We start from the raw sequence: 17,259 nt of genomic DNA, 5'->3' as shown, positions 1-17,259 counted from the left end.
GAGTGGCAGCCTAGGATCCTACAGAGAGGGGCTGGGGGCGTGGCTCAGGGGTGGAGCAGCCTACAGTCACCGGAGCTGACCTGTGGCTATGGTCCTGTGGAGGCTGAGACCTGTCCCCAGCCGCGGAGAGGGATGTCTGACTGAACTAGTTGGGAGTGTTGCAGACAGAATGCCTGCCCTGAGGGCTCACAGTTTCCTCCATTACACACACACACACACACACACACACACACACACACACATACACCATTCCCACGAGGACAAGACGGCTGACCCGTCAGCTGCCTGGATCTACATGTGGACCTAGTATTTTGGGATTGACCAGTGATTCTTCTCCCGAGGAGCCTAGCACCTCCACTCCTAAACTTGGGGACAGAGAAGCTCAAGGACGCGAAGTTTTTGTTTTAATTTTTTCTTTTTGTGACCACTAGCAATGGCCACATTGTGCAAATGGTAGAGAGTAGGGAAGAATAATGGATATATAACTCTGAGCACCAGCCCCATGCCTATGGACCCGCCGCACCGCTGCTAGTGGGAGGGGCAGCTGGCTAGCACCCTGGGCGACTGAGGAGGCTGAGCTGCCATACAACTCAGCCAAGGGGACCAGTCTGGTCACCAGGAGTGGACTCTGCTGGCAGGGGTGGAAGTAGAATCTAAGGTTCTGGGGATGGAGCAGGGAGTTCTGGGGCCCCAGTCAAGGCCTTTAAACATAGCTCCGTCCTATGCTAGGGGTGTGGGTGCGTTCGCTCAAGACAAGTGCCCAGTAGGCATGCCTACACTCCAGCTCTGCCCCAGGCCAGCAGGCCTGCTGTCCCCAAACTTCCAGGCGCAGATACCCTGCCAGTTACCAGGGAGACCAGTTTTGGGGATTTTTTTTTTTATTTTTGCAAAGCTGTTGACCTCAGAGCCTTTCCCCATTTGACTCATGGTGCAGGTGTACTGTGCCCTCAGAGGTCAGACTGTAACATCAGCACTCACTTAAGGCGTGACTGTGCAGGGCTGTCTTGCCAAAGCCAGGAGCAGAGCCTGAGGCAGGAGAATTGACAGCTTGGGGCTGCTGTGGAGTACAGAGGGAGATGGGGAAAAAGAGAACAGAGGTGCTAAGGCAGCTGGGAGGGTACAGACTTCAGCTCCTGGGTTCAAATCCCGACGGGCTCATGGAGCAGGGAAAGACTGAACAAACAGAATGGGCTGTTGTTGGTCCATTCGCTTAGTGTCTCCTGCACGGGGACAGAACCAGACAGCAAGAAGCTACTGGGCTTCAGCAGGCCTCCAGCTCTGTTTTTCAGTAGGATTTTTCTCTGTAGTCCAGGCTGACCATAAACTCACAGAAATCCTCCTGCCTCTGCCCCACGTGTGGGGATTAAAGGGGCCAACATGCTCATCTCTTTTTGGGCATGCACCCATGAAGGCCAGAAGGGGGCATTAGATCCCATGGGGCAGGAGTCCAGGCAGTTGGGAGCTGTAATGTGGGTGGCTTTAAAGGATTAGCCTGGCTGGCCTGGGTCTCTCTGAACTCCCTATGTAGCCCAGGCTGGCCGTGGGCTTGCTCTGGCCTCAGACTCTCCTAATGAGTCAAACCCGGCTCTGCACTTGATCTCAGCCATCAAGCCCAGTTCTGTTTCTGTTATAACAGGAAGTGACAGGCCCCAGGTTTCACCACAGGCTGGCCAGCCACGGGGGGAGTGAGGATTCAGGAAGGATACTAGCACCAAAAAGGCAGGGAAGTTGGTATCCAGGAGCCTCAGACTGTGGGAGGAGGCCATGGCTGTTGCTACACACTGACCAAGGAGGAAGTTTGCCTGGAACATCCCCGACAGGCCGCAGTCAGCAGTGGGCCGATCCTGCTGCCTGGCCTTTTTCGCATCAGCCTTGTTTGCCTTTTCCTTAGTTTTTTTTTTTTTTTTTTTTTTTTTTTTGTTCTAAAGCCCTGGCTGTCCTGGAACTCACTCTGTAGACCAGGCTGGCCTCGAACTCACAGAGATCCTCCTGCCTCTGCCTCCCAAGTGCTGGGATTAAAGGCACGAGTAGGTTTTCTTTTATCTTTCTTTTTGATGCAGGATCTGGCTGGCCTCATATTTGCTAGGTAGCTGAGGCTGACTGTAAACTTCTGATCCCCCGCCTCAGCCTTCTTGGGAATGCCCAAGCACCTTGTTTTAGTTGTTTATTCCAGAAACGGGGGCTCCCTTTGGGAGGGAGCCAGTGGGCCATTCCTGGAATGAATAGCCGTTCAAATATTTAACAAGGGCCGAGCGATGGTGGCGCACGCCTTTAATCCCAGCACTCGGGAGGCAGAGGCAGGCAGATCTCTGTGAGTTCGAGACCAGCCTGGTCTACAGAGCTAGTGCCAGGACAGGCTCCAAAGCCACAGAGAAACCCTGTCTCGAAAAACAAAAACAAAAAACCAAATATTTAACATGGAATGACAATAAAAGATATAAGATTGGGGTGCCAATGTTCCCCAAGGTCTGGATGGGAGTCAAGGCTATAACCCAAGTGAGCCCCAAGCTTTTGTATTGGCTGTCTGTATTGACTGTCTGCTGTCCCAGTGTGCAGGAAGCAGTGGAGGCAGGAGGATTATTAGCTCGAGGTCGGTTGAGAGACAAACTTACTTGGAGTCAGATGGGCGCTAACATTTACCAGGCCTGCTGATTTCACCCCTTCAAAATGTCCTTTCTTCTTCTGCTGCTTTTTTTTTTTTTTTTTTTTTTTTTTTTTTTTTTTTTTTTTTTTGGTTTCTCTTTGGTTTTGCTGTCCTAAAACTAGCTCTTGTAGACCAGGATGGTCTCGAACTCACAGAGATCCGCCTGTCTCTGCCTCCCAAGTGCTGGGATTAAAGACGTGCGCCACCACAGCCCGGCTGCCCTTTCTCCTAAAAAGACAGGAACAGTGCTCACCTAACCTAAAGACCTCCCATGACATGTGTCTCACTTGGTCCCGGCCCACCACACACACCTCGCAAACTCCTACACATCCCTCAAAGCCCTCTGTCGGAATGCTACCTTAGGAAGCCCGCAGCACCCACCGGGCCCCGGTAACAACAGTTCGAGTGAGTGAATGACATTTTGGCAGGGATACCGGCTGTCTCAGCGCCCTAAGGTCTGCCGAGGCCTGGAGGGCGACCACAGGCTGGAGAGGAGGGGGCGCTTCCGGCCGGGGTCTCCGGCGCTTCCGGTACGCTCCTAGAAGGGGCGTGGCCAGCGGGGCCGGGGCGCTCAGAGCGTCGGGGCGGCGCGAAGATGGCGGCGGTGATGGCGGCGCCCGAGGCTGTGGCGGCACCGAGCTCGCTGCTGCTGCTGGTGGTGGGCGGCGAGTGCGGCTGCCCGGGGCTGCTGGCCCACATCCTGGAGGAGCTGGAACGAGGTGGGGCCGCGGCGACCGGGGCCGCGGCGACGGGGCGGGGCGGGGCGGGGCGTCCGGGTGGGGCTGGGGGTTCCGGCGGGCCGGGGTCCGGGTGGGGCGCAGCGACCCCGGACGCAACGTTCCGGGCGGCCGGGTCCTCGCGTGCCAGGCAGCCCCTGGGCTCTTCGTGGCGGCGCGGGTCGCTGGGTCTGGTGGGGGCGCGGCGGCCTGGGCCCCGTGTGGGGCAGGGCAGGTGGGGCGTCGGATTCCGGGAGTACAGGGTCCCGGGGGCGGCCTGGGGCCCCGGTGGGCGCCGCATCCCCGGCTCTGGGGTTCCGGCGGGGTGCGGCCTTCCTCTTCTGACCCCGCCCGTCGCCGGGCTCGCACGTTTCCCCGCGGTGCCCCGGGACCTGCTTTCCCCGCTGCTAATTGGCGCGTGGGTGGCGGGGCCGCCCCGGGGGAGCTTGGCACGAGGGGAATTGACTCAGGTGCACCTGTCACACTGGGACACGGGCGGGGCTGCATCGCCTGCAACGGGGCAGCGAGTGCGATGCACGTGCCGGTCACCCATGCACTCCGGGGCTGAGGCCGGAGGAGCGCTGAAGTTCCAGCCAGCCTGGGCTACAAGACCGCTTTCTCGAAAATAAGTGCTGGGGTTCAGTAGAGTCGTTGCCTGGCATGCTCGATCCAGCTTCATCATCAGCGTCCTTCTCTGGTCATCTCAGCGCTTCTGAAATGGAGGCAGGATAAGGGCTTTATCCTCAGCTAGAAGCATCATAGGGAATTTGCGCCCATCCGGCGACGGTGGTGGCACACGCCTTTAATTACTTGGGAGGCAGAGGCAGGCAGATCTCTGTGAATTCGAACCTGGTCTACACAGCGAGTTCCAGGACACTCAGGGCTACACAGAGAAGCCCTGTCTCGAAAAACAAAATAAAGACCCCCCAAAACCAAAATCCCCAGAAGAACATACAATGCCCATCTGAATGTGTGATCTGGAGTGTCCCTAAGTGTGACAGCTCACCACAGGCCGACCTGGCAAGGGATAACGGCCAAGGTATTGGTCCTCAACCTGTGGGTCTCAACCCCTTTGGGGGTTGAATGACCCTTTCGTAGGGGTCACATATCAGATGTTTACAATTCATAACAGCAGCAAAACTGTAACTGTGAAGTAACGAGATAATTTTATGGTTGGGGTTCACCACAGCATGTATTGGAGGGTCGCAGCATTAGGAAGGTTGAGAACCACGGGCTGTAGAGTCTGAAGGGAGGGGTCACAGTGACGGACCCTGCACATTGGGGAGGGTGGGAGAGCATAGGAGGGAACAGGCCAGGTGAGCTAGGTATGTGCAGCCCTTGTTGTTGCAGCCCTTGGATTTAGGCAGGAGAATTGTTGTGAGTTCCAGCTTGTGCTCGTGGGAGACTGCTGCCCCAAATGCAGTGACTGAGTAGGCCAGGTGCTGGGAGCCTGAGACTCGCATCAAAGCTGGGCTTGGCTGTTGGGGAGTATACTTTCAGGTGTTGCTGTTGTTTCTGCTGCATTTGTTTAACTCCATGGAGCTGTGATTCTTTGCCTGTCTAAAACACCTGAGGGTCTAATCAAGAGCTGCATGAGCAATAGCGAGACAGGAGTAAGAAGAGGCGGGGCTCTCAGGTAGAGAGTATAAATAGAAGAACCAAGGAAGAGAAGGAGGAGGGTAAGATCACAGAAGTAAGAAAAGGAGAAAGCCCAGAGGCAGAAGGTGGACAGGATAATTTAACAAAAGCAGGCTAGAAACAAGCCAAGCTATGGCTCTGTGTGTTTTATTTGGGAGCTGGGTGGCAGAACCCCCCAAAAGCCAAAAGACTAAAACATCACACTACACTTGGCAGTATGCGCCTGTAATCCCAGCTGTGGAGGGCGCAGGGCAGTGCTGGCATTCAGCCTGAAGACTCCTTGAGAGCTCTCCTGAACATGTGATGTAGGGAGGATGGCGTCCTGTGCTGACCTCTGGCCTCCACATGCACGTGCGCACATGCATGCACACGCATGGTACACCTATGCGCATAGATGTTCACACAGAACCCCCAGCCTTCAGGATCCTAGCAGGAAAGCAGGCATCAAGAGCAGGTGGCTCCTAGACATCAGGCCTGCCTGAGTTCCTCGACTCTGCTGGCCCATGATCCGAGCTGTGGGAGCCAGGGCAGGTTGACGGGTGCAGCTGAGCGCATGTGTTGCTGTGGGAGCTGGGGCAGGTTGACGGGGACAGCTGAGCGCCGCCGTGTGTTGCTGCAGGTGTCCGCTCCTGGGAGGATGTGGACCCCGCCGTCTGCAGTCTGGATGAGCAGCTCAAGGCCTTCGTGTCCCGGCACTCGGCCACCTTCTCCAGCATTGTCAAAGGTGACCTGTCCCACTCTGCCCCTCACGGGATGTCACGCTGCTGAGTAACTGCTGTGTGCTGCTGGGCCTGGGTTGGAGCACCACTGAGGCCTGTGCAGTACTACCCTAACCTGGAGATGCTGCCTTGGCTTCAGGACAGCAGGGTGCAGTGACTCTAGGGAGGGACCCTACAGGGCGCTCGCAGTCAATACAGAAGCAGGATGGGGTGCAGGGTAGACTTCCCAGGGGATCCCAGGGTGTCCAGAGCAGCCACTGGCCACTCTGTGTATATATATACTATAGCTCAGCGCCTGGCCGGGGAGTTGAGTCACCACCCACAGCTTCCTGAGAGGACGGAAGCGTCCATCTGATTGTCCCTGTGAGTCACAGAGACTTCCTGATCCCTGGTGGGGTGGAGAAAGAGCTGGAGATGCCATACGTGTGCGACCCACTGTGTTCTCTGGAAGCCCCTCTGGGCAGGCAGCCTCATGGGGGCAGGACTGAAGCTCCTCTGCCCGCCTTGGCGGTGCTATGCAGCCTCCTAGGGTGACCAGCCCAGCACCAATGCTGCTGCTCGTCCCCGTTGTCCCTGCTTGATGCCCCAGGCACCCCCTTGGTTTCCATCTGCCCTCATCTGCACACAGCTGTATTGGGGCTTCAGGATTTGGCTTCAGGCCAGCCTGATGCTGAGTCAGGGCCTGGACCTGTCATCCCACAGGCCAGCGGAGCCTGCACCACCGTGGGGAGACCCTGGAGACTCTGGTGCTGCTGAACCCTTCAGACAAATCCCTGTGCGATGAGGTAGGAGGGCTCGGGACAGGAGAGCTGGAGTCTAGCTGGAGGCGTTAGGGAGCACGGTGGGGAGGAACCTTGCCTTAAAAAAAAGGCTGCCTAAAGCAGTCTCTTGCCATGAGGAGCCACATCAGCTGGTGCGGGCAAGAGGCCGCTGGGCCCCAGCCTGGGCGCCACTCACGAGACCCTTCATCCTCACCCATAGCTCCGGAACCTCCTGATGGATCCGGCCCCTCACAAACTGCTGGTGCTGGCAGGGCCCTGCCTGGAGGAGACTGGGGAGCTGCTGCTACAGACCGGGGGGTTCTCAGCCCAGCACTTCCTACAGGTGCTGGGGGACAAAGAGGTGAGCTGTTCTTCCCTTCTCCCCTCCACAAAGCTGCCTACCCACTGCACGGTGCACTGAGTGTGTGTGTGGGGGGTGTTCTCACAATGGGGCTGTAGGCCAGGAGGGCAAGCCCCGTGAGCCTGCGGTGCCTAGTGGCAGGTTGGGGATTAGGGGGAGTGGTGCACAGGTCCTTGGGTCCTGATGGCCCTGTGCTGGTTCCACAGGTTCAGGAGGCGCTAGCCTCAGCACCCACTGCCCCACCGGCCCTTACCGTGTCCTGTCCGACCTTTGGGGACTGGGCGCTGCTGGGTCCCGCACCCGGACTACGGCTGCGACTGAACCCTCCCGCGCGGCTGCCTGCCTCCGAGGGCCTGCGAGCCTTTCTGGAATATGTGGCCGAGTCCCTAGAGCCGCCATCGCCCTTTGAGCTGCTGGAGCCCCCGGCCGCGGGTGGCTTCCTGCGCCTGGCCCGGCCCTGCTGCTACGTGTTCCCGGGCGGCCTGGGCGACGCTGCGTTTTTTGCAGTCAATGGCTTCACTGTGCTGGTGAATGGCGGCTCCAACCCTAAGTCGAGCTTCTGGAAACTGGTGCGCCATCTGGACCGCGTGGACGCTGTGCTAGTGACCCATGCGGGTGCCGACAGCCTGCCTGGCCTCAATAGCCTGCTGCGCCGCAAGTTGGCAGAGCGTGAGGCAGCCGCGGGGCCACAGGGACAGCATGAGGAGAGACTGCGTCGCCTGCTGTCGCCTGCCCTGGGTGTCGTGTTCCTGAATGCGCGCCAGGCAGCGTCTCGGTTGCGTGGGGGTGAGGATGAGGCGGTCTGTGCTCGGGGCCTGCTGCGGAGCCTGGGTATTGTGCCCCTACCCCTGCAGCGTGGCCCGCAGCCCACGCGCCCCACCATCCTCTTCGAGAAGCTGGGCGTCGGCCGTCTTGAGCTTTTTGTGCTGCACCCGCCACCCGGGGACCCTGCGGCACCCGCCTGCGCTCTGCTGGTGTGGCAGCCTGCTGCGCCCAGTGACAAGGTGGTGCGTGTGCTATTCCCAGGTCACACACCGCCTGCACGCCTACTGGACGGGCTGCAGCGCCTGCAGCATCTGCCGTGCCTGCGCCGGCCAGTGGTCACTGCACGTGACTTGGATACACCGGCGAGGGCCGACAGCCAGGACAGCTTGGCCTCACGGGACAGCTCGCGCAAAGAGCCGGTCCGGAGTACCAGCACCGTCGCCAGTTCCACCAGCAGGAACACAGTGCGAAGGGAGTCTGCTCCACCCATGCGTGACCTGAAGAAGGACACAAAACCTGGGCCTGCACGGCCTACAGTCCGCGACGTGCGCCGCTCTGGGCCTGGTGTCACCAACATGAAGCCCCGCGTGTCACAGAACGGGCCTCGTGCCCCGGTTCCAGTAGGGCCACCTACGGCTCATGTACCTGAGTGCCCCGGAGCAGCTGGGAGCAGTGTGGAGCCTGAACAGCCACCTGCCCCATCCCCGACCCTGTCCCCAGCTCGGTCCCCACAACCTACCGCACCTGGCAGTAGCCCTGAGCACCTGTCACTCAGCCCGCTGCGCCCTGAGCCCGCTCCAGATGCATCGCCCTCTGCCACTACACCCACGGCCACAACACCCACGTTGACCACACCCTCGTTGCCCGCGGAGTTGGGCTCACCGCACTCCACTGAGGTAGACGAGTCACTGTCTGTGTCCTTCGAGCAGGTGCTACCAGCAGGGGACTCGGGGCTTAGCCTTCCCCTGCGCCTCGCGCGCCGCTCCACATCTCCGCACGACGTGGACCTGTGCCTCGTTTCACCCTGTGAGTTTGCACACCGCAAACCGCCCCCTCCCACATCTCCAGGCAGCTCAGACAGCAGCGCCCATTCACAGGAGCGGCCACCCGAGACACCGCCCACGTCAGTGAGTGAGTCACTGCCCACATTGTCTGACTCTGACCCCGTGCCTGTTGCGGACTCCGACGATGACGCAGGCGGTGAGAGTGCAGCCAGGGACCCGCTGCCCACTCCCCGTGTGCCACCACCGCTGCCCGATGCACCCGGCATCTGTATGGTGGATCCTGAGGCGCTGCCGTCCCGCTCCAGGCAGCCCCCCAACCCTGCCAATACCAGTCGCAGCCGCAAGGCCCCTACAAGGCCCAGCTCCACCTCTGCCACCCCCAGAGCTGCACCCTTAGCTGCCAAGACCAAGGGCCCTGCGGGGGACCGGGCCCGGCCACTAAGCGCCCGCAGTGAGCCCGCAGACAAGCCAAGCCGTGTGCCCCTCACCAGGAAGCCCTCGGTCCCCAAGACCACTCCCAAAGCCCCTGGCACTAGGATCTCCTCAGGTGAGTCCTCATTCCCGCCTTTGTGCTGTGGCTCCTGTTCTGGGCCTATTGGCCTCCTGCCGCCTCCTCTTAGATCACCCAGAGACGTCTTGCTGGGTGTGTTGCTCCCTAGGAGTTCAGCCCGGCCCTGTGCGGGCACGGACTTTTCTGCTTGTCAGTATTTTGTCTAGTTTGTGTTTTGAGATGGCCTCATGCTGGAACGTTCTGCCTAAAGAGGCTGAGAGGCCCAGGGTGTTGGGCATGCTTAGCTTTTTTTTTTTTTTTTTTTTTTTTGGTGTTTTGAGAGGTTTTTGTTGAGTGTGGTGCCCCAACCTTTAATTCCAGCGCTCTGGGAGGCAGAGACAGGCAGATCCTTGTGAGTTTGAGGCCAGCCTGGGCTATGTAATGAGAAAGACTCTGTCTCAGAGACAAACTGAGGAGTTTTGAGCTGTAGCCCAGGCTGCTGTAGAACTGGAAACCATCCCCCTGCCTGGGTCTTGTGAGTGCTGATTTGAAAGTAGGTGGCCCTGAGGTTGCTCTTTGTGCCTGTCCCCAGCTGACGGTGGCTGCTTTGGCACAGGTTACAGATGGGTCCTGAGGCCGGAGGCCGCACTGACAGGAAAGAAATTAAGTGACCAGGGGTACTTGATAGCTCTGTCTACCCATCAATCCCGCCTTGTGGCCCCACTGCAGACAGGCCCACGCCCCAGGAAAGTGCACAGCTAACCGTGGCAGAGCCAGGCGGGGTAGTGTTCATAGGTTTTCAGGTCCAGGCTCCGAAGGGCCCCGAAGTCCCTCTGCAGACCTCACCTCCATGATGGATCCCCAGGGTCCCACACGTCAGTTCCCTAAGTCACAGCTCTCACTGGCTGTGCCAGTTCCAAGCAGGGCTTGATTTTGTCCTAGACTTGCCATCACCTCGCTCCCTGCGATCCTGGAGCTGCGGGGTGTTTGTTCTGGGACCCTCAGGCCTGTTCTGCTGTCCAGGGGGTGGGTGCGGGGCTTTGTGACTCAAGCACTTGCCACGTGACCAGTTTTGTGAACACTCTTAGTTCTCACATCCAAATCTCAGGCCGTGGGCTGAGCTTGCTCCCTGAGCATCCATCTCTATGGCCCAGGAGGTGTGGCCGACACTGGCCCCTGTGAATACAGGGTGTCTGTCCCCTGCTGGGAGGTGATAGCCATCTACCACAGGGTTGCCCTTCAGCCATGTGATTCCACCACCAACCTGTATATCCCCACAGGGCCCAGTAGCCGCCCTGTGCCACCCACTGCTGGCTCCCCTGTCTACTTGGACCTGGCCTACCTGCCTGGGGGTGGCGCGGGTCACCTGGACCAGGACTTCTTCCTGCGGGTGCGTGCACTCTGCTATGTCATCAGTGGGCAGGGCCAGCGCCAGGAGGAGGGGCTGCGTGCTGTGTTGGACGCACTGCTGGCCGGCAAGCAGCAGTGGGACCTTGACCTGCAGGTGAGTAGACCCCAGGACTCAGGTCTTTCTTCTGAGAGGTGGTCTCTGCTCAGCCTCAGGACCCCAGTGCAGAGGGGTGGGTGCTTCCCAAGTCTGTGGGGCCAGGACACCGAGGCGAGGGACTCTGGTTGAGAGGCACACCACATGCTGAGCAGACGGCCAGGCACCCCGTGTGTGCAGAGTCAGATTTGGGCAGAACTGCATCAGCGCAGGGGAGCCCACAGCAGGGGAGGTGGCATCGTCAGCCTGACTGCAGCACTGCCTGTCACAGTGGCGGGAGACTCGCACAGGGGGGACAGGCAGTGGGTGTGACCTGTGTGCCTGCTCCACCCCACAGGTCACCCTGATCCCCACCTTCGACTCCGCGGTGATGCACAGGTGGTATGAGGAGACGCACGAGCAGCACCCGGCGCTGGGCATCAGGGTGCTGGGCAGTGGCAGCATGGTGTCCATGCAGGATGAGGCCTTCCCGGCCTGCAAGGTGGAGTTCTAGCCCTGGCCGCGGTGCACCCTGGGACCCAGGTTGCGGCTCTGTACTCCACGCTGAACCACGACACCGCATACGAGTGAGCCACTGTGTGACACGCCAGCTTCCATCCTAGCGCCACAGACGGGGGCAGTGCTGCTCTTACCAGCTGTTGAGCTGGCCACGGGGCAGGCACAGCTACCGCTCTCCTTCCTAGCACTCAGGTTGCAGAGGCAGGAGGATCATGTGGGTTCTAGGCCATCCTGGTCTCACACAAGATAAAGCGAATGGGAAAGATTTTGGTCTTGACGTCGTAGTTAGGGTTTCTTGTGCTTTGTAAACACCTCGGCTGTAAACACCTCGAGAGGTTTGCTGGAGGCAGGAAGGAGCCTGGAGGCCACGGAGGGTGCTACTTACTGGCTTCTCCCACACTTGTCACCTGTTCTCTTATGCACCCAGGCCAGCCTGGGGGCGCAGATTGTACTTTATGTTCCCTCTTCACAAACGGCTCTCACCACCGCACTTGGAGAGAATCTAACCTGGGGTGTGCTTGGTAGTCCTCTGTCAGCTCAACACAAGCTGGAGTCACCTGAGAGGAGGGAGCCCCAGCTGAGAAGATGCCTCTGCTAGATCAGGCTGTGGGCTGCCTGGGGGCATTTTCCTAATTAGTGATTGATGGGGACAGCCGAGTCCATTAATGATGGGACCACACCTGGACAGGTGGTCCTGGGTTCCATAAGAAAACAGACAGAACAGGCCGCCAGGAAGCAGCACCCTCCATGGCCTCTGCATCAGCTCCTGCCTCCAGGTTTCTGTCCTCTGTGAGTTCCTGTGATAATGAACACCAAATAAATCCTTCCCCCCCGTGCTTATTGTCATGGCATTTCTTTCTTTTTTTAATTGATATTTATTGAGCTCTACATTTTTCTCGGCTCCCCTCCCTGTCTCTCCCCCTCCCCTTCAACACTTCCCCAAGGTCCCCATGCTCCCAATTTACTCAGGAGATCTTGTCTTTTTCTACTTCCCATGTAGATTAGATCTATTAAGTCTCTCTTAGTGTCCTCATTGTTGTCTAGGTTCTCTGGGATTGTGGTTTGTAAGATGGCTTTCTTTGCTTTATGTTTAAAAAACACTTATGAGTGAGTACATGTGATAATTGTCTTTCTGTGTCTGGGTTACCTCACTCAAAATGATGTTTTCTAGCTCCATCCATTTTCCTGCAAATTCAAGCTGCCGTTATTTTTTCCTGTTGTGTAGTACTCCACTGTGTAAATGTACCACATTTTCCTTATCCATTCTTCAATCGAGGGGCATTTAGGTTGTTTCCAGGTTCTGGCTATGACAAACAAAGCTGCTATGAATATGGTTGAGCACATGTCTTTGTGGCACGATTGAGCATCCTTTGGATATATACCCAAAAGTGGTATTACTGGGTCTTGAGGAAGGTTGTTTCCTAATTTTCCGAGAAATCGCGACACTGACATCCAAAGGGGCTGTACCAGTTTGCATTCCCACCAGCAATGCAGAGGTGTTCCCTTTTTTTTAAATTAATTTATTTATTATGTATATAATATTCTGTCAGTGTGTATGCCAGCAGGCCAGAAGAGGGCACCAGACCCCATTACAGATGGTTGTGAGCCACCATGTGGTTGCCGGGAATTGAACTCAGGACCTTTGGAAGAGCAAGCAATTCTCTTAACCTCTGAGCCATCTCTCCAGCCCCCGAGGTGTTCCCTTTTCCTTACAACCTCTCCAGCATAAGCTGTCATCAGTATTTTTGATCTTGGCCATTCTTACAGGTGTAAGATGGAGTCTCAGAGTTGTTTTGATTTGCATTTCTCTAAGAATGCTGAACATTTCCTTAAGTGTCTTTCAGCCATTTTAGATTTCTCTATTGAGAGTTCTCTGTTTAGGTCTGTACTCCATTTTTTTTTATTAGATTCTTTGTACTTTTAATGACCAATTTCTTGAGTTCTTTGTATGTTTTGGAGATCAGACCTCTATCTGATGTGGGGTTAGTGAAGATCTTTTCCCATTCTGTAGGCTATCATTTTGTCTTGTTGACCGTGTCCTTTGCTTTACAAAAGCTTTTCAGTTTCAGGAGGTCCCATTTATTAATTGTTTCTCTCAGTGTCTGTGCTGCTGGGGTTATATTTAGGAAGTGGTTCCCTGTGCCAATGTGTTCAAGTGTACTTCCCACTTTCTCTTCTATAAGGTTCAGTGTGGCTGGCTTTATGTTGAGGTCTTTGATCCATTTGGACTTGAGTTTTGTGCATGGTGATAGATATGGGTCTATTTTCATTCTTCTACATGTTGATATCCAGTTATGCCAGCACCACTTGTTAAATATGCTTTCTTTTTTCCATTTGATATTTTTTTGCTTCTTTGTCAAAAACCAGGTGTTCAAAGATGTGTGGATTGATATCCGGATCTTCATTTTGGTTCCATTGGTTCTCCTGTCTGTTCTTACGCCAATACCAGTCTGTTTTCAGTACTGTAGCTCTGTAGTAGAGTTTGAAGTCAGGGATTGTGATGCCTCCAGAAGTTCTTTTATTGTACAGGATTGTTTTGGCTATCCTGGGTTTTTTATTTTCCATATGAAGTTGAGTACCATTCTCTTGAGGTCTGTGAAGAATTTTGCTGGGATTTTGATGGGCATTGCATTGAATCTGTAGATTGCTTTTGGTAAGATTTCCATTTTTACTATGTTAATTCTATATACCCAAAAGCATGGGGGATTTTTCTACTTTCTGGTGTCTTCAAAGATTTAAAGTTCTTGTTATAAAAGTCTTCCACTTGTTTGGTTAAAGTTACTCCGAGATATTTTTATGCTATTTGTGGCTATTGTGAAGAGTGTTGATTCTTTGATTCCTTTCCCAGCCCTTTTATCATCTGTGTACAGAAGGGCTACTGTCTGTCTGTCTGTCTTTCTTTCTTTCTTTCTTCTTTCTTTCTTTCTTTCTTTCTTTCTTTCTTTCTTTCTTTCTTTCTTTCTTACTTGCTTGCTTGCTTGCTTGCTTGCTTTTAGTTAATCTTGTATCCTGCTACATTATTGAACATGTTTATGAGTTGTAGAAGTTCCTTGGTAGAATTTTTGGGATCACTTATGTAAACTATCACATCAGCAAATAGTGAGAGTTTGACTTCTTCTTTTCTGATTTGTATCCCCTTGATCTCTTTTTTGTGTTTTATTGTTCTAGCTAGGACCTCAAGAACTATATTGAATAGATACAGAGAGAGTGGACAACCTTGTCTTGTTCCTGATTTCAGTGGGATCAGTGTGAGTTTCTCTCCATTTAGTTTGATGTTGACTGTTGGCTTGCTGTATATTGCCTTTATTATGTTTAGGTATGTTCCTTGTATCCTTGCTCTTTCCAGGACTTTTATCATGAAGGGATGTTGTATTTTGTCAAAAGGTTTTCAGCATCTAATGAGATGATCATGTGGTTTTTATTTTTCAGCTTATTTATATGGTGGATTACGTTGACAGATTTCCATATGTTGAACCATCCCTGTATCTCTGGGATGAAGCAGACTTGATCATGGTCGATGATGGTTCTGATGTGTTCTTGGAATTGATTTGCCAGTGTTTTATTTAGTATTTTTGCATCAATGTTCATGAGTGAGATCAGTCTATAATTCTCTTTCTTAGTAATGTCTTTCTGTGGTTTGGGTATCAGGGTAATTGTAGCCTCATAAAAAGAGTTTGGCAATGTTCCTTCTGTTTCTATTGTTTGGAATAATTTGAGGAGTATTGGTGTTAGTTCTTCTTTGAAAATTTTATAGAATTCTGAGCTGAAACTTTCTGGTCCTGGGCTTTTTTTGGTTGGGAGACTTTTGATGACTGTTTCTTTATCTTCAGCAGTTATAGGTCTGTTTAGTTTGCTTATCTGTTCTTGTTTTAATTTTGGTAAATGCTATTTATCCAGAAAGTTTTCCATTTCCTTTAAGTTTTCCAATTTTGTGTAGTACAGGTTTTTGAAATATGACCTGGTGATTCTCTGTATTTCCTCTGTGTCTGTTTTTTGTACCCCCTTTCATTTCTGATTTTTTTTAAAAAATATTTATTTATTTATTTATTATGTATACAATATTCTGTCTGTGTATATGTCTGAAGGCCAGAAGAGGGCGCCAGACCATTTTCTGATTTTTTTAATGTGGATATTCTCTCGCTGCCTTTTGGTTAGTTTAGATAAAGGTTTTTCTATTTTGTTGATTTTTCTCGAAGAATCAACTCCTTGTCTCATTCATTTTTTATTGTTTACTTTGTTTCTATTTTGATTTCAACTCTCAATTTGATTATTTCCTGCCATGTTGTCCTCCTGGGCGAGTTTGCTTCTTTTTTTGTTCTAGTTTTCAGGTGTTCTTTTACTCCATTAGTGTGGGAGTTTTCCAGCATCTTTATGTAGGCATTTAGTGCTATAAAATTTCCTCTTAACACTGCTTTCATTGTGTCCCATAAATTTGGGTATGTTGTGTGGTCATTTTCATTGAATTTTAGGAAGTCTTTAATTTCTCCCTTTATTTCTTCCTTGACCCATTGATGATTCAGGTGAGCATTGCTTAATTTCCATGTGTTTGTGGGTTTTCTGGAATTAGTATTGCTGTTGACTTGGAGTATTAAACCATGGTGATCTGATAAGGTACATGGGGTTATTCCAATTCATTTGTATTTGTTAAGGTTTGTTTTTTTTTTTAATATTTATTTATTTATTATGTATATAATATTCTGTCTGTGTGCATGTCTGCAGCCAGAAGAGGGCACCAGACCTCTTTACAGATGGTTGTGAGCCACCATGTGGTTGCCGGGAATTGAACTCAGGACCTTTGGAAGAGCAGGCAATGCTCTTAACCACTGAGCCATCTCTCCAGCCCAAGGTTTGTTTTGTTACCAAGTATGTGGTCAATTTTTGAGAAGGTTCCATGAGGTTCTGAGAAGAAGGTATATTCTTTTATGTTTGGATGGAATATTCTATAGATGTCTGCTAAGTCCACTTGAGTCATAACATCTGTTCTCTTATTTCTCTGTTCATTTTTTATGTGATTGACCTGTCCAATGGTAGGAGGAGAGTATCGAAGTCTCCTACTATTAGTGTGTGGGGTTTAATGTACGATTTAAGCTTTAAAAGTGTTTCTTTTACATATGAGGGTGCCCTTGTGTTTGGGGCATAGATGTTCAGTATTGAGATTTCCTCTTGATGGATTTTTCCTGTGACTAATATGAAATGTCCTTCTTTGTCTCTTTGATTGATTTTAGTTTGAAGTCTATTTTGTTAGCTATTAGGATAGCTATACCCGCTGTTTTTTAGGTCTATTTGATTGGAATATTTTTTCCCAACCCTTTACTCTGAGACCATGTCTGTGTTTGATGTTGAGGTGTGTTTCTTCTATACAGAAGAAGGATGGATTCTGTTATTCGTATCCAATCTGTTAGCCTATGCCTTTTTATAGGTGAGTTGAGTCCATTTATATTAAGGGATATTAATGACCAGTTATTGCTATCTCCTGTTAATTTAGTTTTCATTGTTGGTGATGTTAATTTATTTGCTTTTCCCTTCTTTTGGGATTCGCTGCTATGAGATCATCGATTGTCTGTGTTTTTGTTGGTGTAACCACCTTCCTTGGGTTGGCGTTTTCCTTCTAGTAGCCCTTCTTTGTAGGGCTGGGTTTTTGGCTAGGTATAGATTAAATCTGGTTTTGTCATGGAATATCTTGTTTTGTCCTTCTATGGTAATTGACAGTTTTGCTGGGTGTGGTAGTCTGGGCTGGCGTCCGTGGTCTCTTATTGTCTGCATAATGCTTGACCATGACCTTCTGGCTTTTATTGTTTCCAACGAGAAGTCAGCTGTAATTCTGATAGGTCTACTTTTATATGTTACTTGGCCTTTTTTCTTTGCAGCTCTTAATATTCTTTCTTTACTCTGTATGTTTACTGTTTTGATTATTATGTGGCGAGGGGACTTTTTTTTTTTTTAATCCAGTCTGTTTGGTGTTCTGTAAGCTTCTTATATCTTCATAGGCATATCTTTCTTTAGGTTGGGAACATTTTCTCTTATGATTTTGTTAGCTATATTTTCTGTGCTTTTGAGTTAAACCTCTTCTCCTTCTCCTATCCCTGTTATTCTTAGGTTTGTTCTTGTCATGGTGTCCCATATATCCTGGATATTTTGGGGTAAGTTTTTGTTAGATTT

The 17,259-nt window shown here is 52.3% G+C and overlaps 1 protein-coding gene across 1 annotated transcript; it reads left to right on the top strand.

The window, feature by feature from the left end:
• Window positions 1–2,924: 2,924 nt before the first annotated feature.
• Window positions 2,925–11,936, top strand: Map1s (microtubule associated protein 1S). The gene is made up of 7 exons (XM_050127756.1): window positions 2,925–3,363; window positions 5,618–5,722; window positions 6,420–6,502; window positions 6,699–6,839; window positions 7,046–9,155; window positions 10,379–10,602; window positions 10,940–11,936. The coding sequence occupies exons 1-7, from the start codon at window positions 3,240–3,242 to the stop codon at window positions 11,093–11,095; spliced, it is 2,943 nt and encodes a 980-aa protein (XP_049983713.1). The 5' UTR covers window positions 2,925–3,239; the 3' UTR covers window positions 11,096–11,936.
• The last annotated feature ends 5,323 nt before the right edge of the window (window positions 11,937–17,259 follow it).

Source organism: Alexandromys fortis, unplaced genomic scaffold (assembly GCF_014885135.2).
Source record: "Alexandromys fortis isolate MF-2015 unplaced genomic scaffold, M_Fortis_MF-2015_v1.1 scaffold_284, whole genome shotgun sequence".
Taxonomy (NCBI): domain Eukaryota; kingdom Metazoa; phylum Chordata; class Mammalia; order Rodentia; family Cricetidae; genus Alexandromys; species Alexandromys fortis.
Note: the sequence above shows the minus strand (reverse complement) of the source record. Positions and strands in the feature narration are given on the sequence as shown.

What these genes read in the sequence shown, in the direction of transcription:
- Map1s (XM_050127756.1), top strand. Translation starts at nt 3,240, where the DNA reads ATGGCGGCGGTGATGGCGGCGCCCGAGGCTGTGGCGGCACCGAGCTCG. An exon ending in AGGTGCTGGGGGACAAAGAG is followed by an intron (nt 6,840 to 7,045) that starts GTGAGCTGTTCT and finishes CTGGTTCCACAG; the next exon opens with GTTCAGGAGGCGCTAGCCTC. An exon ending in AGTGGGACCTTGACCTGCAG is followed by an intron (nt 10,603 to 10,939) that starts GTGAGTAGACCC and finishes TCCACCCCACAG; the next exon opens with GTCACCCTGATCCCCACCTT.